Below are 21,648 nucleotides of genomic sequence, written 5' to 3'. Positions count from 1 at the left end.
CTCTTGTTTCAAGATCTGAAATACTGAGACTGTAATAACTACATAAGGCTGCGATATATTGACTCTTTGTGATATAAGCCATAGAGCATGGTACACTAGATATGAGAGGAAAGAATCACATGCCAAAATAAATAACTAGTTTCTCCCCTTCATAATGAGACCTGCGGTATAAATAACAGTAGCATGGTTGGTGTCATGTTCCTTAATGGAGATGAATGTATGAAGAATGTGTTGAGTTTTAATATTGATGTGACATGTTACACAGCTGCCACTGTAGCTGATATGTAAATGCTATATAAATTTAAACTGCAGTGTTTAGGATATGGGGATACGGGTAAATTGACCTTCAGGTTGTTTGCAGTGTTGTTTGACCTTGAACAATATGTAACAGACTCATATAGAGTCAATAAAATATACAGCCCATATCTTTTAGAAAATTGCAGAAATGTTCAGAGACAATTAATACAAAAAAGGAGTATATTTGGGAATATTTTCTGAATTGATCCAGTAAATTTAAGCAAAAAGAAAAGTATAATGTCTGTTTAACGTACACAACTAGCTGTAGGTGTTCGAATCAAAGATCAGGGTCAGTCAGATACCCACGAAACACCCTCCTCCCCTATTTCTTTTTTTTTTAAAGCTACGTGTCTAGAACTGCTGGAAAGATTTTGATGTATATTTAGCATAGAACTTAGGTCATTGAATAGAATACGAGACTTTGAATAATTATTATGGAAAATTCTTTCTAATTGTCTTCCAAATGGGTTATCATTTTTGAGACATATTGCAAAGTCCAAAAAATAGCTGTTTTATATAGTTTTGCTGTCTAATTGGTGGAGATGTTTCTTGATCCCACTAAATTGATTTCAACTGTGTCATCCTACAAATGTTAGTGTTGGCCTTACCAAACACTGTTTTAATGTTTAAATTGTCACCATGGTGTTAAGCAGTTTGTGGAAACATTTCAGATTTTGTCTTAAAAAAGAGTAGAAAACAAGTGAAAATACAGGCCCATAAAGCCTCTTGTAATGGAACTCTTTCTGGTACATGAACTTGAATTGTAGTTAAATTATTTTGTTAGTTTAAACATATAGTATGCTAACTTCCTCTAAAATGACAGCCCATTATAGAAATTCTATACAGTATTTACCAGTTGGTTGAAAGAACTTTGCTCATTGTCCTCACAGACAATGATTGAACTCTCCGCTGGCTACTATTTATTATTCACAGTTAAGTAAACTGTAGTTAATAATGCATGACAGAACATATCTGGACTACATGTAGGGATGGCCTATAAACAGCAGACCATGCAATTGTACACATATATCTGTTGTATAGAACAATATTGACCTACAGGATATACTGGTTTAGATGATACATTAGGGTCCCAGACATGGATTCAAAGCTAAGAGTCTCGTCAGTTTCTTCATGAAGGCTTTGTCTGCAGCCACTAGTTTCATCAAAGTTCCTAATTTGAGAAAGTTCTTTTAGTAAAATTTTCCAAAGAAAACATTACAGAATTTAAGGAAAATTCCTTTAAATTTTTTTTTTGATTTTCTTCAATCCAAAATTGAAAAAAGAAAAATTTCAATTAAAAAAAAAAAAAAAAAAAGACTTTCCTATGGAAACTTTTAGAAACTGGGCCAATTCTGCTACAACATACTAAATGTTGAGCCACACAATTAATGGGAGGGTTGCTCAGTTTCCAACTCATTTAACTGTTTAATTTCTCTATTTTTGAAAAAATTTTAATCCTATTAATCCAACAGAAAGAATAGTTTAAAATAAGTAGTTTTTAAACAAGATTTATATAAAAAAAAAATTGGAGGCTTGGAATTTTTAGCTGCACTTCTCTATAATCTCTAACATGGAAATTATAAAAAAAGTTGGGGAGAGATGTGGTACACGGGAGCTACACACTTCATTTTGTATGTATTTAAAACATTACACCTTTATATTTAATATATTATAACATCAATATATTTAACTTGTCAGTAGTCTTTATGCATACATACAGCCAGTGGTATTGAATTACAGGCCAATATTGACTAGTTTATGGGGCAAATAAAATACATTTTTTTTAAAAGTAAAATTTGAGTTCTGCATAGATACATTTTCAGATAACAAATTTAATGATAGTAATAAATATATCTGCATGTCTACGACATCTGTTGTGTCACATGAACTGGAGTATTACTACCCCACTCAGACGGAACAGATCGACTACCACATTGACAAGACTTTTAAAACACAGACAAAGTTGGCCTGGACACCAGGAAGGTTTTCGTTGAAGGTTGAAGGTTTTCGTTGATAGTGAAGATTGCCCAGTACTGTAGTACTGATATGATAGGGTGTGTACTGTGTTAAATATCAATGAGACTTTCCAGCCAGTGGTAGTGAGTACAAGCTTTGTTGGTATATAGCCTGAGAAATAGGTCACATGTCCTTTGTGACTTCCATGTGCTCACTGCTGTACTGGTAGTCTCCACAGGGAATAGCAGACTACTACAACTCATGGTGAGTATCTCCTCATTATTATAACATTCTAGCAGTCGGCATACTATTGGTATGTTATGTTTTAGAATGTCATTGGGTAAATCTGTCGGATTTACCAGCTACGAGTGTGACTTCCGAGTGTTTGGGAAGTAAGTGTGGAGTACTGTATGCTTGTTGTGTTATCAAAAGTATGGTCTGCTACTTGTGTGTTTTGCATTTGGGTCTCTCTTTATTTTTCCCAAGACAAATTTTATGAAATATTTTGTTGGTAATTTGAGTTCAGACTCTGCAGAAGACAGACATTTAATCCTGAGGACAAGGTCAGCAGGAAATTTAAACTAACTTTAATATTTATTTTAAATAACAATCAGGCCAGATTTATATAACATTGAGATATTGTTTTTAATTTCTGTTAAGACTTCTGTCATATAATGAAATGAACCCTACATACAACTAAGGTCTTCATTTGAAAGTATGTCTATATACACTTTGTTGATTTTAAAAATTTGAATTTAAAACCGATCTTATGTAATTGTGTAATGCACAGTCATGTGTATTGATGACATGACAGTGTTAGTGTGTGTGTGTGTGTTCTTTTGTCGGGAATGATTTTAGGAGGGAAAGTGAGGTTTTCTGTCACATGTGTGCAGTTGTTTGTGTAAGATGGTGTGCATGTGTCCCTGGAATGGTGATGCCACACTGGATGGGAGGGAAATTTGGGTGGGAGGGAAATTTGGTTGTAGAATATATACCTTGAGATATATAAATATATTGTGGGTGTGAGCCTGGGTATGGCTAGGAGGGAATGTGAAATCATAGCCATATGATTTATTGAGTGGTTCAATGTCAATATACACAGAATATTTAATACATTTTAGGTTGAAGGAGGGGGGTGGGGGTTAGTTATGTGTTTGTGGTAAAGGTTTAGGGTGTGGTGTGGTAGACTCCTGGGCTTAAGAGTATTGGTGTTTGTGTTGATTATCTAAATAATTGGTTATGTAGGACATGCTCTTAAATAACTGATGAACTTGATTGGTTTTAATGAAATATTAATCACTTACTTAAGGACTTCGATAATTGTTGATGAACAATTAGCCTGGCTGTAGAAATGGTCAGTGCCACAAAGATACAACTCTACCATTACTGCAGGTGTTTATTCCACAGTTCCCAACCAGACTGACCAATACTCCTACAAAATTACCACAGCTCCCATCCAGACTGACCAATACTCCTACAAAATTATCTCATCCCCTTATCAAGACTGACCAATACTCCTACAAAATTACCTCAGCTCCCACCCACACTGACCATTACTCCTACAAGATTACCTCAGCTCCCATCCAGACTGACCAATACTCCTACAAAATTACCTCAGCTCCCATCCAGACTGACCAATACCCCTACAAAATTACCTCAGCTCCCACCCACACTGACCAATACTCCTACAAAATTACCTCATCTCCCATCCAGACTGACCATTACTCCTACAAGATTACCTCAGCTCCCACCCACACTGACCAATACTCCTACAAAATTACCTCAGCTCCCACCCAGACTGACCATTACTCCTACAAAATTACCACAGCTCCCATCCAGACTGACCAATACTCCTACAAAATTACCTCAGCTCCCATCCAGACTGACCAATACTCCTACAAAATTACCTCAGCTCCCACCCACACTGACCAATACTCCTACAAAATTACCTCATCTCCCACCCACACTGACCAATACTATGTCCCTTTAAGGATGGACAGTAATGAGGAAATACCTCAGCTGGATGTATCTGAATTTGTCACACTGGACCAGTAAAATTGTGTCACTTTAATGAAGGACAATACTCCTGTCAATTAACCTTGGCTGGACCTATCTGAAATTAAATTAAATGCTTCTGGATGGTAAAAATGTGTCCAACATGGTCCTCTGGGATATCTCGAAATCTTGTTACCCAATTAAAGCCTATAATGAATTGGAAGGATCAGACTTTTCCATAAAACCCTAAGGGGGATTTCATGATGGCTGTGTCAGTACTGAATCATGTAGATTTCAACATTTATAAGATGTTATGTAGACTTTCAAGGAGAAAAATTGACAAAAGAAAGTCTTATTTGGAAGCTTATCATCCACTTGATTAAAACTTGTTGTCATGGAAACTGTATGCTTGACCCATGGACATAGAAAATGTGGACACCTGGATCCAATCTTGACCTGTCCTGGATTATGAATGTAATTTTGTATATGGACACTGACCCTGAATGTTTGGTGTAAATAGTCTTCTGTTTAGACCCCCCAGGTGATAGGACTATTTTGTCAGTTGTCTTGTTTTCTGTATATTTATCCTCAGATAAACCCCCTCCTCTAATGTGAAACTTTAGTACTGTATTTATCCTCAGATAAGCCCCTTCCTCTAATGTGAAACTTTAGTACCATATTTATCTTCAGATAAGCCCCCTCATCTAGTGTGAAACTTTAGTACCATATTTATCTTCAGATAAGCCCCCTCATCTAGTGTGAAACTTTAGTACCATATTTATCCTCAGATAAGCCCCCTCCTCTAGTGTTAAAATTTATTGAAGTATTGAAGAGGGTATATTTGTGATTCTGCAAAAATAAAGAAGGTTGCCTATTTGTAGATATGAGCTTGTTTGTAGGTAAGGGTCTATTTATGGATATGGGCTTATTTGAAGACGCAGGCTTATTTCTGGGCAGAGGCTTATTTGTAGATAACTGGTAAATCTGCTCCCAAAGGTCATTGATAACATCACATTTAGGCACCCTGCTGTCCTATATTGGGTCCATGAGGGTTCTATCAAAGAGCACAAACTAGGCCAGCCAGTGCAATCATCCATATTCTGACTGTTCAACCGGCTGCTGTGGAGCAGAAATTGACAGGAAGCTAAATATTAGCTTGAACGGTATACATACAAATATGATTGCTATCAGTCTATCACTACACAACTTGCTGATCAGGGACTGGAGAAAAGAGTTAGCATATGTACCACAGGGAAAACAGGAACATTTTCTGTCAGAAAGCATAAAGCTACTACAGGAAAACCCTGAATATTTCCTGTTAGCGTAGCTACCACCTGTAAATGATAGAAGAATGTCTTTTGTTTTAATCTCGCCACATTTCAACTGTGTGTACCCGGTGTAGGTATAGATAATTTTTGGCCGGTGAATAACACAGTAGCATTATGCATTATCAGGATTACGATAAGGCCTGTCTGGCTTGTTCTGGTTGACATGTCTTTATTGAGGCTTCCGAATAAAAAGTTTACTGATGTGCGCAAGATGTTGGTAAATAAATAGATGTATGTGCTGTACATGTGACGTTGGATCAACTCTTATAACAGAAAATACATTAAGTAATTGAGTAAAGCTAATGAAACAAAACCTTGACCTTTAAGACAACAAAGATAAAATATCTGTAACATGTGTATTGTCGTTTGACTGCAACGTACTGCACAACACATAATTGGATACATAGTTTGGACCTCATGTTACGGGGAAGACTCTAGAGAATTTATCTTGTGTAATGCTTACTCTGTATTTTTTTTTTGGCATGTGACAGCCCAAGCAGCTAGTGCATAATGTGAATTGAAAGTTATTAGGAGGTTTGACAGAAAATTCTCTAGTGTTTCCTCCCCGGAGGACGGAATCAAAGAAAATTTCTGATAGTCCCTTGGATCCCTCCAGGAACAGCTCTGGCATTTCCATTACAAACTTGCTGTGTATATACAGCATTATATGATGGCTGAGTTTAAAGATTGTATGCTTTTTCTATTGATGACATTTTCGTGCTCTGGGTATTTTCTCTAGTTCTATATCCTGTTGTTTCAGCATGTGCATTTGCAATAATTTTCATACAAGAACCATCTTAAATTGCTTGTATTAAATTAAGCAAAATGTGTATGTTTACATTTAACTGGACGTGAATTTAGAAGAAAATCCGAGGATTTGACCAGAAACAAATTACTATAATTATAATTGGAAGAAAATTAATTGCCTTCTTAAACTAGATGTAACATTCTTTTGAAAAAAAAAGGCTGAAGGGACGTTATTACTTAGAAACTCTGTTACTTGGACTTGTTAGTACCTGGAGTAAAACCACCACGGCCTACAGTACCAGGCGACTGCCCAACATAGGTTGAACTCTCAACCCAGAGGTGGAAGGCTAGTGATAAAGTGTGGCTGCTGTGGATGAGGATCACACTGTATTCAAAGGGATTTGGTGTTCACTGTTCGCAGAAATTGATGCACAAAAGGAACCTCAATTTTTGAAAGCAATTAAAATCACATTATTTTATGATACTTGATGAAATGCCACGTTATTTGCAGGGAAATCTTATAAATTGGAAGGAAAACTGCAACAATTAATTGGTGTAGATACCATAAAATTCAAAGGAAATTACAACATAGTTTGCAGGAACACAAACCATAATGTGACTCATATTGAACTTTTAGAACGTAGTCTGAAGAACATCAACCCTGTCTCATTATGATTTGATAACTTTCAAGAAGGTATATATATTTGCTCCACAAAGTGGACAAAGCCTCAGGCCATTGTCCCAACTATCAGGAAATCTGTGCACCACTTCTGTGTATCAGTTTGGTCAGTGTCATTATCATGGTCAGTTCGGTCTCAGTGTCATTACTTTAGTCAGTTCCGTCAGTGTAATTACTTTGGTCAGTTCGGTCAGTGTCATTAACTTGGTCAGTTTAAGTTCTGCTACAAAATTGAGTAGAACTCTTCTGAAAGTATAACATCCATGTTATGTGTTGTTTATGGTAGACCTTGAGGTCTATAGGGAAGTGCTGGCAACATTAATACATTTATAATCAATACTTAGTCATTTAAATGTTTAATTGCTGACTGTGATGACTTATTTATGAAGGATTTCTGTGATCAGTCATCAGGTCTGGGGGAATGTTTCAGGAGTTATTGAGATTTACAGCTGTGAGTTATTAAGATGTTCATCTGTGAGTTATTGAGATTTACAGTTATGAGTTATTGAGATTTACAGCTGTGAGTTATTGAGATTTACAGCTGTGAGTTATTGAGATTTACAGCTGTGAGTTATTGAGATTTACAGCTGTGAGTTATTGAGATTTACAGCTGTGAGTTATTTAGATTTACAGCTGTGAGTTATTGAGATTTACAGCTGTGAGTTATTGAGATTTATAGCTGTGAGTTATTTAGATTCACAGCTGTGAGTTATTGAGATTTACAGCTGTGAGTTATTGAGATTTACAGCTGTGAGTTATTTAGATTTACAGCTGTGAGTTATTGAGATTTACATCTGTGAGGTATTGAGATTTACAGCTGTGAGTTATTGAGATTTACAGCTGTGAGTTATTGAGATTTACAGCTGTGAGTTATTGAGATTTACAGCTGTGAGTTATTGAGATTTACAGCTGTGAGTTAATTGAGATTTACACTCAATTTACAGCTGTGAGTTATTGAGATTTACAGCTGTGAGTTATTGAGATTTACAGCTGTGAGTTATTGAGATTTACAGCTGTGAGTTATTGAGATTTACAGCTGTGAGTTATTGAGATTTACAGCTGTGAGTTATTGAGATTTACAGTTATGAGTTATTTAGATTTACAGCTGTGAGTTAATTGAGATTTACAGCTGTGAGTTATTGAGATTTACAACTGTGAGTTAATTGAGATTTACAGCTGTGAGTTATTGAGATTTACAGTCGACTTGAAAACATGTCCTTAGGATAGATTTGTTGCTTAGTTAATATGTTTTAAACAGATGCTCCCATATTGAATCATCATGGTAAAATGTCCATTCATAAAAGTTGTGGTAAATAGGACAGTGCAAATGTGTAGTGTTGTGTAGCATGTGAGCTGGATTAGATTTCATTAAGGTGGGCTCAGGTCATTCATAAAAAAGTATTTAGGTGTAAATAGAGTATTTGATACTATTGTGTTTAAATGTCTACAGTTAAATGTTTATGGTGAAGATACTTCCCAATGTAATGTAATGTTTTGGTTATATTTGGAGACTGATTCTCAGTTATGTATTGTGTAGTAGTTTTAATTATTATATTTAATTAATTTTTACAATTACAAAACAAGATATCTCAATTATATCAATCGCTCTTGTAAAGCATCCTGTATTGAATGTACTCAATCCTTGGTAAAAAGTATTCGGGTACCCAAAATTTACAGCTAGTTCGGTTAAACAGTAGAAAATGAAGTTCTTACTAATGTTTTTCAAATCACATTACATTTCAACACTTTGACAGCTTCAGTCAGTCTGTCAGCTATGGCTTTATTTCCCTGAAGTCAAATCTTTCTCTGTAAAATTTATGAGAACTTTAGATTTTTCAACCCATGTTAGGTGCCTATTTAGATAACAAGGTTCTGATGGCACTTGGAAGTTTCTCATGTAAATCAAACTGAGAGATTGGAAACCTCTCCGGGGTTGTTAGATACCAAGATAGGTTGTTGTCAAACTGGGTATTGTCATAAACTAGGCTACAGAGTTATAATTAGTGTATATAGATATAGCTAGGGTCTGTTTGGGCCGCTAGTTCAGTGTTTATCTGACCAAGGAATGAACCAGGATTTTAAACATTAAGTAGCCAACATAAGGAATGTTGGAATCTAGAATATAGATGATAGTATTACATACAACATGAAATGATTGTTGTGTATCAACCTTTGTTGTATGATAATATTACATACAACATGTAATGTTTGTTGTGTATCAACCTTTGTTGTATGATAATATTACATACAACATGGAATGTTTGTTGTGTATCAACCTTTGTTGTATGATAGTATTACATACAACATGGAATGTTTGTGGTGTATCAACCTTTGTTGTATGATAGTATTACATACAACATGGAATGTTTGTTGTGTATCAACCTTTGTTGTATGATAGTATTACATACAACATGAAGTGTTTGTTGTGTATCAACCTTTGTTGTATGATAGTATTACATACAACATGAAATTGTTGTGTATCAACCTTTGTTGTATGATAGTATTACATACAACATGGAATGTTTGTTGTGTATCAACCTTTGTTGTATGATAGTATTACATACAACATGAAGTGTTTGTTGTGTATCAACCTTTGTTGTATGATAGTATTACACACAACATGAAATGTTTATCGTGTATCAACCTTTGTTGTATGATAGTATTACAAACAACATGAAATGTTTGTTGTGTATCAACCTTTGTTGTATGATAGTATTACACACAACATGGAATGTTTGTTGTGTGTCAACCTTTGTTGTATGATATAGTATTACATACAACATGGAATGTTTGTTGTGTATCAACCTTTGTTGTATGATAGTATTACATACAACATGAAATGTTTGTTGTGTATCAACCTTTGTTGTATGATAGTATTACACACAACATGGAATGTTTGTTGTGTGTCAACCTTTGTTGTATGATATAGTATTACATACAACATGGAATGTTTGTTGTGTATCAACCTTTGTTGTGTGATAGTATTACATACAACATGAAATGTTTGTTGTGTAGCAACCTTTGTTGTATTTGTGGTTGCTATGGAAAAACAAGTAAAAATAAAATAGATATTGTTATATGAACAAAAACATGGCATTGCTTTACAAATAGATGTGTGAGGTGAGAAATCATTATAAGGATTGAAGGTATACAATATGTAGGCATTATAAGGAGGGATATGTGAGATGTGGCATAAAAAGGAGGGATGTGTAATGATAAGGTTTTTGTTTTGTTTGTTTTGTTTAACGTCCTATTAACAGCCAGGGTCATTTAAGGATGTTCCAGGTTTTAAACGTGAAGGAATGCCAGAGTACCCGGAGAAAAAACACCGGCCTACGGTCAGTACCTAGCAACTGGCCCACGTAGGTTTCGAACTCGCAACCCAGAGGTGGAGGGCTAGTGTTAAAGTGTCGGGACACCTTAACCACTCGGCCACCGCGGCCCTGTGATGATAAGGAGGGTGTATGTGTGTGGTATGACAGTTATTAAAGAAGGGGAAATTTGAGTTGAGGTAACAGTATTATAAGGAGGATCGTGAGAGATAGGACATAGAGATTCAGAAGGTATTACATGTGTGAGGCAGAGAAGGACTGGCAGATAGGACATAGAGATTCAGAAGGTATTACATGTGTGAGGTAGAGAAGGACTGGCAGATAGGACATAGAGATTCAGAAGGTATTACATGTGTGAGGTAGAGAAGGACTGGCAGATAGGACATAGAGATTCAGAAGGTATTACATGTGTGAGGTAGAGAAGGACTGGCAGATAGGACATAGAGATTCAGAAGGTATTACATGTGTGAGGTAGAGAAGGACTGGCAGATAGGACATAGAGATTCAGAGGGTATTACATGTGTGAGGCAGAGAAGGACTGGCAGATAGGACATAGAGATTCAGAAGGTATTACATGTGTGAGGCAGAGAAGGACTGGCAGATAGGACATAGAGATTCAGAAGGTATTACATGTGTGAGGCAGAGAAGGACTGGCAGATAGGACATAGAGATTCAGAAGGTATTATACATGTGTGAGGCAGAGAAGGACTGGCAGATAGGACATAGAGATTCAGAGGGTATTACATGTGTGAGGCAGAGAAGGACTGGCAGATAGGACATAGAGATTCAGAAGGTATTACATGTGTGAGGCAGAGAAGGACTGGCAGATAGGACATAGAGATTCAGAGGGTATTACATGTGTGAGGCAGAGAAGGACTGGCAGATAGGACATAGAGATTCAGAAGGTATTACATGTGTGAGGCAGAGAAGGACTGGCAGATAGGACATAGAGATTCAGAGGGTATTACATGTGTGAGGCAGAGAAGGACTGGCAGATAGGACATAGAGATTCAGAGGGTATTACATGTGTGAGGCAGAGAAGGACTGGCAGATAGGACATAGAGATTCAGAGGGTATTACATGTGTGAGGCAGAGAAGGACTGGCAGATAGGACATAGAGATTCAGAGGGTATTACATGTGTGAGGCAGAGAAGGACTGGCAGATAGGACATAGAGATTCAGAGGGTATTACATGTGTGAGGCAGAGAAGGACTGGCAGATAGGACATAGAGATTCAGAGGGTATTACATGTGTGAGGCAGAGAAGGACTGGCAGATAGGACATAGAGATTCAGAAGGTATTACATGTGTGAGGTAGAAAAGGACTGGCAGATAGGACATAGAGATTCAGAGGGTATTACATGTGTGAGGTAGAGAAGGACTGGCAGATAGGACATAGAGATTCAGAAGGTATTACATGTGTGAGGCAGAGAAGGACTGGCAGATAGGACATAGAGATTCAGAAGGTATTACATGTGTGAGGCAGAGAAGGACTGGCAGATAGGACATAGAGATTCAGAAGGTATTACATGTGTGAGGCAGAGAAGGACTGGCAGATAGGACATAGAGATTCAGAGGGTATTACATGTGTGAGGCAGAGAAGGACTGGCAGATAGGACATAGAGATTCAGAAGGTATTACATGTGTGAGGCAGAGAAGGACTGGCAGATAGGACATAGAGATTCAGAGGGTATTACATGTGTGAGGCAGAGAAGGACTGGCAGATAGGACATAGAGATTCAGAAGGTATTACATGTGTGAGGCAGAGAAGGACTGGCAGATAGGACATAGAGATTCAGAGGGTATTACATGTGTGAGGCAGAGAAGGACTGGCAGATAGGACATAGAGATTCAGAGGGTATTACATGTGTGAGGCAGAGAAGGACTGGCAGATAGGACATAGAGATTCAGAGGGTATTACATGTGTGAGGCAGAGAAGGACTGGCAGATAGGACATAGAGATTCAGAGGGTATTACATGTGTGAGGCAGAGAAGGACTGGCAGATAGGACATAGAGATTCAGAGGGTATTACATGTGTGAGGCAGAGAAGGACTGGCAGATAGGACATAGAGATTCAGAGGGTATTACATGTGTGAGGCAGAGAAGGACTGGCAGATAGGACATAGAGATTCAGAGGGTATTACATGTGTGAGGTAGAGAAGGACTGGCAGATAGGACATAGAGATTCAGAGGGTATTACATGTGTGAGGCAGAGAAGGACTGGCAGATAGGACATAGAGATTCAGAGGGTATTACATGTGTGAGGCAGAGAAGGACTGGCAGATAGGACATAGAGATTCAGAGGGTATTACATGTGTGAGGCAGAGAAGGACTGGCAGATAGGACATAGAGATTCAGAAGGTATTATACATGTGTGAGGCAGAGAAGGACTGGCAGATAGAACATAGAGATTCAGAAGGTATTACATGTGTGAGGCAGAGAAAGACTGGCAGTTGGTATGAAAAGGACAACGCATTATAAAGAGAGCAGAAAACAAGAAATATCTTTAAAAAAGATCAACGGCATAGTTTTAATGCTTGTTGTTATAATGTCACACTGCTGGTGAAATAACGCGTTTCAGCATGGATAACAAAAGTATATCAGTCTGAATCATTTTTGGTGATAATAAGACCGCATTTGTATCAGGAATATAATTTTATTAATGTGCCATTTGAAAAGATACATCCACTTATTCAGCTTGCATTCAATCTTGACTTTGTTTCGTTTTTAACTGCATATCTGCATTTTGCATTTACCGCAACATTGACCTATCACATACTTCATCTTGACCAGTAACGTCACCTGTCACGTCATATCCGGGGCCAAAAGAATATTATACGGCTATGCCGAAAAATTATGTCATAGATGTAATATGCCATTATAAGAATATCTGTGTAAGTCATCACCGATGATTTACTCTCACATATTCCTTGTTATCATCAATCTACACTAAGCCTATACATTAGTATGTAATTGTCCACTCAGTATAAAACTACACATCCCAATTAAAATAAGAGCTAGGGAACCTCAGGTTTCATGATTACTAAATACTTAGGGATTGTATAGCATTGGTTCTGATTAATGTAAGTGCTGTAAACTGTCCCTCCATGTACGCTAATGTAAGATGGAAATTTAGAGTCAACAATCAATAAGACATCGGAGATATTCCAATGATTTTGATTTTGCCAACAGAGTTTTTGTTTGTCTTTAGGACAGATGTCCTCAGGTTTCTCCTTCAGCCTTGAATCAGCTGACATTTTAGTGAATCTCTGTCATTAAGGATTCCATTTTATTAAAACCTTTATTGCTGGGGTCGGGTATTGTATTACACACTGGTACTTGTTGGTGCTGTGTAATTATCAGAGATATGGTATGGTGGTGGTGGTGGTGGTGGACCCTGATTATCTATCACACAGAAGATGATGACACTGGATGATAAGATCAGAAGATAGGTAGAGAGGGAACTTCTAATGACTAGCTCTCATAAACAACCTGATGTGATCATTGGTGGAACAAGGAAAAGATAGAAATGGGGGGTGGGGGGGGGGGGGGGGGGGGGGTTATATCATTGGTGGAACAAGGGAAAGAGAAATGGGGGGTGGGGGGGGGGGGGGGGGGGGGGGTTATATCATTGGTGGAACAAGGAAAAGATAGAAATGGGGGGGGGGGTTATATCATTGGTGGAACAAGGAAAAGATAGAAATGGGGGGTGGGGGGGGGGGGGGTTATATCATTGGTGGAACAAGGGAAAGAGAAATGGGGGGGGGGGGGGGGGGGGGAGCTGAGGTGAGGGGGATAGAGAAAAATTTTCGAGAGACAGGAAGAGAACCCTGAAGGAGAGGAAGAGAAAGCTGGGAATGACGGATAGAGAGAGGGAAAGAGAAATTGGAGGTGAAGGATAGAGAGAAAGGGAGGAGGAAAGAAGGCTGGAGGTGAAGGAATAGAAAGATTGAGGGGTCAAAGGAGAGTGTCAAAGAAAGCTAAAGTATCAATGGATAGCTCTCTTGCAGCCAGACCTAATCATTGATGGACCGAGAAAATGATGGAGTGGATGAGGAGGGAGAGACAGATGGAGAAAAGGGAAAGAGAGAGATGAGGATGGAGAAATGGGAAGGGATATAGGAATGGTGGAAAATCGGAGATGGAGAGATACATATGTATAGAGAAAGAAGGCTAAGAGATAGACATAGTGATGGAGATTAGGAAGGAGGAAGAGAGAGCTAACAGATAGACATAGTGATGGAGATTAGGAAGGAGGAAGAGAGATATAGGGAAGAAAGAGAGATGTGATAAAGGGGGATAGAAAAATAGAATGAGGAATGGAAGGAGATATGATGAAGGAGTGAAAGAGAGATATGGAGAGAAGGACTGTCAGAGGAGTGAGAGATTATAGGGAAATAGATGGAGATGGGGCGAGAGAAAGAATGTCGAAAGAGTTGAGAGATTATAGGGGAAAGGAGGGAGTAAGAATGAAAGAAAGAAACGGGGAAAAGGTGCCTGAGAGGGGTGAGAGATTATAGGGGAATGAAGAGGGATGGGGTGAGAGAAAGAATGATATCAAGGTATGGAGAAAGCGACTGTCAAGAGAGTTGAGAGGATGGAGAGAGGTGTGGGAAGGAGAGAGAGAGAGTAGTTAGAAATATGGATTGTTTGTGTATTGTCATATCAGTTAATGTATAAAGATCATAGAAAACATCATTTATATCTTAGTAATATGATTTAAATTAAATCTCATGAAAAATTTATTGTCATTAATTGAGACACATCACTGTAATTGTATAGTGATTTTTGAAATAATAGTTGACTTAATAATAGATCAATCTTTTAGATACTGTTATTTTGTTACAAATGATGATTAAGATAATTGAAATTGCAGGGAATCTTAAGGTGCCGATTTGATGCTTGAATACACTCTGTTGAACCTATATAGTATCGCAAACTTGGGAATATCCTCGACAACTACTCCACAGGATTTTTAAACGACACCAAAAGATGATATGTGATTGGTTTCTGCAGTGTTGATTTCACAATATCGAGTAGAATTGTTGTGAAGAAGCTACAGAAATATTCTATTGTATAGAGTAAAGATTTCTGGCTAAGAGGAAATTATACTTTGGATCTGTGTGTTGGAATTATTGCCCAGGATTACAAGTGTGTGGTTTCTGTGTAGTCGGGATCTTAACCACGCCGTAGGATGGCACAGAAAATGGTAAGAAATTTTGTTAGATATATATTATTGGGAGATATTGTTATTTTTTAAATACTTCACAGTACTGAAGGCTTAAAAATGACACTCCTGGATTTCAATTCACACATTGCTGTATTTAGAGTTCAAAAAAGTATCAAAGATATCTCGACTTAGGAAGAGATCGATGATGATGATGATGATGATGATGATGATGATGATGATGATGATGATGATTTTACCTTGGTCTCTAACAGCAATACTTGTGGTTATAATTTGACCTTTGAACTTTAACCTTCATCTGGTATAGCATGACAGGAAGAAAACAATACCAATATAGTGATGTGCATTGATGAAATTATGAGAACTGAAAAATGTTTGGACCAGTTGCTCAGACTACCAAACATCTCCTGTGAAGGTTCATTTCTTTGTGTGAATGATTCAAAGAGCCATGACAGGAACCTATCAAACAAATACAGGACTGGGTGTGTACAAGGTTTTCACCAATTATAGATCACCCAGTATCTAATGTAGACATTCTTGATAATTTGACACCTGTTTAGATTACACTGTTTATGACAGATCAGACTTATCGATGTCTATGTATTGATTCGGAGGCTGCCAGTCTAATTAATCACACACCATCTATTTTTGGTCCCAATTTGGTGACAGTACCTTGCGGTTATACAAACTTGATCACATCTAGTTAGAATTGCCTTTGAATGAGATTTGATAAAAACCTGATTTCATTAGTGATGTGGAATATGTGGAATATATATGTGTGTCCATCACAGATGTTTGTACAGATCAAGTAAAAGGACACACATGTACCGTATTTGACCTAATAAGGGTGCCTGCCCTAATAAGGGCGCCTCTACCCTTTTTCAAGGAAATAAATCTTTGACTGGTGTTCAAAAGTAATTATTCATGTGAAATGTTTTGCTACTTTATGTGTTCAATTTTCTTTAGCAAATTAAGTAACTGGAACGCAAGTTTTCGCCACATTTTGTCTATTCTATACAGATGACATGTCGGTGCAAACAGCACCCGAAACTAAACACACATACAAATAATAACTTACCATCTTTATTTGAAGATAAATTAAAAGACTTCATACTTATTGATAGATAAGTTTTGTTCAGAACAGAAAGCTAGTAAAAGACATTGTAAATCAATTATTAGGTCAAAGAAAAGGATGTCTTATATGATCTGGGAAATCACCTGTGTCTATAAATAGAACACAAAAGAGTTCCATTTGAACATAAATGGTGGACTGGTCTAAAGATCAGCTGGCATGGTTTACAAATTTACAGGAATATTCAAGTGATGTTTAAACTTAATATATGATAATGAATAGATATCTTCATCTGGAATATTTTTATGACTGAATAAAATTTAACCATTTCCACAGCCTTGGGTATTCTGCTATAAGGTATAATCTGTTTCATAAAACTTCAGAATAACTAATCTTAATAAGGGCGCCCTCACTGTCAATTACCAGTGCCCTGCACCCTTATTAGGTCAAATACGGTACATGCTAGGTTAACCTCAGCTGTCATCAATACAAACAAAGGCCATCTAACGCTAGCATAATGTAGTAAAATCAGTTTGTTTTGACATTTAGGAATCACCTTTCTTTGGCACTAGTTGTCAGTCAAGTTTTCAATACAATGGTTTGAGTGTGAATGTTCAAGGTCAAGGTCATTTGTTTTTTAACAATCCATAAGTAGTAAGTAGCTGATCACAATCAAAATTCAATCAGTAATGTTGATGCCCCCACAGGGGCTAATCTGAGGAACTGATGATGTGATCCTCACATCATGATGGGGGCTTTTCAGATGTCAAAGTCTAGGCTGGGTCAAGGTCAGTGACCAGGGTCATCTGTGTTACTATAAATAAAATACCCATAAGTGCACTGTGCTCTTACAAAAACACAATATGTGTGCACTTAATAATGAGAAAAAAATATTTAGTTTTCATTGACACATACCTTTATGCAGTGGAAATTAACAATCTAGAGCCTTTGCTTAAAGGACCAGATTAAGATTATATTGGCAGATCAGTGAGGTATAGAACTTCCCATACCGAAATAAAGCACACTAAAGTATACTTTTATGCTACTTTAAGTATACACTTTTTCCTACTTTTTTGAAAAAGTACCAAAAAAGTATACTTTTTTTGTACTTTTCTGGACTTAGAAATTTTTCAGAGTACTTTTTCTGTACTAAATTTGGACTCTGAAATTTCTCAGAGTACTTTTTTTGTACTTTTCTGGACTTAGAAACTTTTCAGGGTACTTTTTCTGTACTTTATTTGGACTCTGAAATTTTTCAGAGTACTTTTTTTGTACTTATTCTGGACTTAGAAACTTTTCAGGGTACTTTTTCTGTACTTTATTTGGACTCTGAAATTTTTCAGGGTACTTTTTCTGTACTTTATTTGGACTCTGAAATTTTTCAGAGTACTTTTTTTGTGCTAAAATCTGACTTAGAATTTTTTTGAAAGATTGTGAAAATATGGATGTACTTTTTCCCTACTTTTTTGGGACTTAGAATTTTTCAGCTAATGCCATTGTGCTTTTTTTGTACTTATTATGGACTTAGAATATTTTCAGACATTGCGAGGGCAATGGTTATAGCATATTAATATTTTCAAAATTAAATCTGACTTTTTCAGTCGACTACAAATCTAAGACTAAAAAAATAATACCCAGGATTAACCACAACAAATATCTATCAAATAAGATACAGAAAATTATCATTTGGTAATATTAAATGTTTTTGATCTCGTTTTTTGTTGGTTTTTTTTTTTTGTCTTTTTTATGTTCTAAAAAATACTTTTCATACTTTGATCAGTACCACAGAAATTTATCTAAAAATAATTAAAATTCAACAATTATTATCATAAGTATTTCACTTCAATGTACTTTGTTAGTAAGGTTCACACATTTTAACGGTGATTTCTTTGTCACTTTTCGTTTGTATTTCCATATGCATCTCAGAAGTAATAAACTTCACATTGATGAATGTTACTATACGTTCATGTGACGAACGTCAAAACTTAGCTCTATAAAATTTTGTTCCAGATCGTTCTTTAAAGTTACAGTATTTTGGCTTTAATTATAAACTCTTTAGCGGAGTTTAAAACATTTCGTTTATCCAAACGTTAACCTCTACCAGATCGGGGATCACTCTACGAACACACATGTGCCCGTGCCTGTAATACGCTTTTAATTCATTCAAATGAAATTAAAATCACCTGCTCTTTGTCTGCATATCATATACTTGCTGGATATACGTGGTTTTAAGATTACAGCTGATAATTGCACCCGAAATCACGTCGTGTTCTGTCAAAATATTCACCGATATACTCATATAAACATGTGTAATACTGATATAGTCACTCGGACGCTTCCTTGTAAAACGTATATTGAAGTCAAGCGCTGTGATGATCTCGATCTCGATATGGCTTGACTGACAACAAACAGGCATGATCAAGGAACAATATTCCGGTATTTAAATCAGAATTACATCGCATTCATTGAAATGGTGAAAGTGAACACAAAAAGAAAACTTTAATTTGTCTGATATTTATTTAGCAAGATCGTACGATAATTCGGACAACGACACAATGTAGCTGTACTCTAATCTGTTGTAGAATGATCTCGTAGGAGTGTTGTGTGTACAAATAAAATACTCTATTGTATACAAAAATCAAGATCAATACCAAGATCTATCATAAATATTTTAATTGATATAGTAGACGGCTTGAATAACTGCAACACCAAGATCGATCAAAAATATTTCAACTGTTTTAAACTAAATCTTGAAACCTGTGTGTTAAGCTAACAAAGCGATCAGGATATATGCTTAACGTCGTACCGAAAGTTAATTTCACCCGTGGTGTTAATTAATATAAGTGACAGTCGACTGTAATGGCAAATCATACCTAGCTTTATTGTTTATTGGAGTTACCTGTGTACCTCCCGTCTCACCTGTACACATATTGCCCCTCTTAGACTAAGTCTTATGCCCGCGGCGTTAATTATAACAATTTATATTGTCAAGCTTGACTGCCTTTCACTACGATCAGATCACAGGTGCCTACCCTCATTTAAACAAAACATCCGGATTACATAACAGGTACTGACGAGGCTTATACCTGTGTCAGATTACCATCGGTCGGTTCACCTATGACCTCGGGGCCGTGATCTCGTTTGTTTACTTCGGTTTACGGAATCTACCGAGATTTGACGAGTTCGCTTCGTGCGATCATTTTGTGCAATGTGCAAGCTTTAAATGCTGAAGTAGTAATACCAAAAGTATGAAACAATAGAGGTTAAGGAAGTAGAATATACAAAAACAAGTAATAAAAGAATGAAATCGATACAGTAGATCTCCGACAAAACTTTTTTTTTATCCCATGATGCAACAAACAGCGAGATTTTAGCGGGAAGTCTGATAGCCATGTTTGAATTTCACCGGATGTTTATCTACGGAAGAAACATAAACAAACACGATTTTGATATAGAATAGCCTAAAAACGAAATTCATTTTCTTGCCTAACTAAAGAAGATCGACTATCTGTCAGTAAGTGGCCAAAGAATATCAGCTTTCTTGTTGTTTTTGGCGACAAATGCTCATTTTCACCCGAAAATATCACAGATATCGCGACCAGGTAAGTTTACAATTTTATTATTTAAATCTATTTCGTCTTCTGCACGTTCCTACATCGTTTCACATTATATAGGTGAATAGGGGCCTACACATGCTAATATTAATACTTGATTACTTCGTGTTTCAGGGTTTTCATAATGAATTCATCACCGATTACAGTTTACACGGCCCGAGTTTAATTAACAAAGAACTGCTAGATCCACGTGTGTTTCAATCGTAAGTATTCAATTTACAGATTTATGCTACCATACGCCTGGGATTTTATAAGCATCCTGATTGATAGCACCCAAATATTGAGAACAAGAAGAATTTTATTTCTTTATTGACGAACTTCGACGTAGTTATATTGCATTTTTATTTCTGTCACGTAACGGTAAATTCGTAATATCTTTACTACATATTTCATGCATTTTGACAAATTTCCAATTAATTTTTATGACTTCGTTTTTCAATGGAATTTATTGAAATTTCACTTACATGTAAAGAATTATTTGCTTATTCATCTGATAATATTTACAGAATTTTTTGTAGTTGATTTCAAGAGATATTGCATAAAATTTCAAAAAAAAATAGCAATGACATTTTTAAGTTAGAATATAAGAACGAAAGTAACGTCACATTTCGGGCAACATGTGTATATCGATTTTAGGGAATATATGTAAAAATATCGGTAAATGAGCTAATAATTGTCTACTACAGTATATGGAATTTGAAGAAAATACATTCAAAAACGAAGTCAATAAAATCCATTGAAAATTTGTTGTATGTCATGATCATGATCAATTCACAAAAAAATGATCTCAAGAAATGATTGAATAAAAAAAATCTGTGTTTTGGTGTATTTTGATAGTTAGTTGCATAATTTAAGATGAAACAAACTGTCAGAGAATTCTGGAGTAGCTTGATTTTTATTAAAGTACTTATCCTTATAATTAAAAGTTTTATGTTGTAGCTTTAAACTTGTATACCTGTGGCTAGCTTTTCTTGATAAAAAGACTTCCAAGCAGACATGCATGTAATAAATGACAGTAAAGTGATCAGGTGCATATATAAGGAAAATTATCTACATTTTTATATTGAACAAATCTTCACAATTATTCGAAGTTTTGATATAAAAAATATTTTAAAATTTTCTCTTTCTTCCAACAGATTATGCAGTACATTCTGAAGTGACGGAAAGCTTGAAGATATTGCATTGTGGTCCGAATTGAGGGCAATGATTCGCATAAAGCAAAAAAGGAATGAAGAGAATCAGACATTTTATTTTTCGAATTCACACTTACTTGGATTTGACCAGTTTAAGCAAGCAACATTATGCATATACCATACTTCATTGTATTCAGTATGCATTTATGCATTGTTTTTTATTAATAATTTACATTTTTTTGTTGTGTTTCCTCAAGAGGAATTATGATTCGACAATTTTTACAAATGTTATTGCCCTTTTTATTTA

General features: G+C 36.2%; 1 protein-coding gene across 6 annotated transcripts in view; it reads left to right on the top strand.

The window, feature by feature from the left end:
* Nucleotides 1-21,648, top strand: part of LOC117343834 (5'-AMP-activated protein kinase subunit gamma-1-like) — a 343,598-nt gene that overhangs the window by 155,864 nt on the left and 166,086 nt on the right. The window contains exons 1-2 of one of the 6 annotated variants that reach the window (XM_033906364.1): nucleotides 2,395-2,517; nucleotides 15,211-15,543. The exons of 4 other annotated variants lie outside the window; for them this stretch is intronic. In XM_033906364.1, coding sequence (XP_033762255.1) covers nucleotides 15,529-15,543 — 15 coding nt within the window. In that variant the 5' untranslated portion in view covers nucleotides 2,395-2,517; nucleotides 15,211-15,528. Of the gene's footprint in view, nucleotides 1-2,394; nucleotides 2,518-15,210; nucleotides 15,544-21,648 lie in introns of those variants that run through there. One more of the 6 variants, XM_033906366.1, reaches the window with a different exon arrangement.

The sequence above is a fragment of the Pecten maximus genome, chromosome 15 (genome assembly GCF_902652985.1).
Source record: "Pecten maximus chromosome 15, xPecMax1.1, whole genome shotgun sequence".
NCBI lineage: Eukaryota > Metazoa > Mollusca > Bivalvia > Pectinida > Pectinidae > Pecten > Pecten maximus.
Note: the sequence above shows the minus strand (reverse complement) of the source record. Positions and strands in the feature narration are given on the sequence as shown.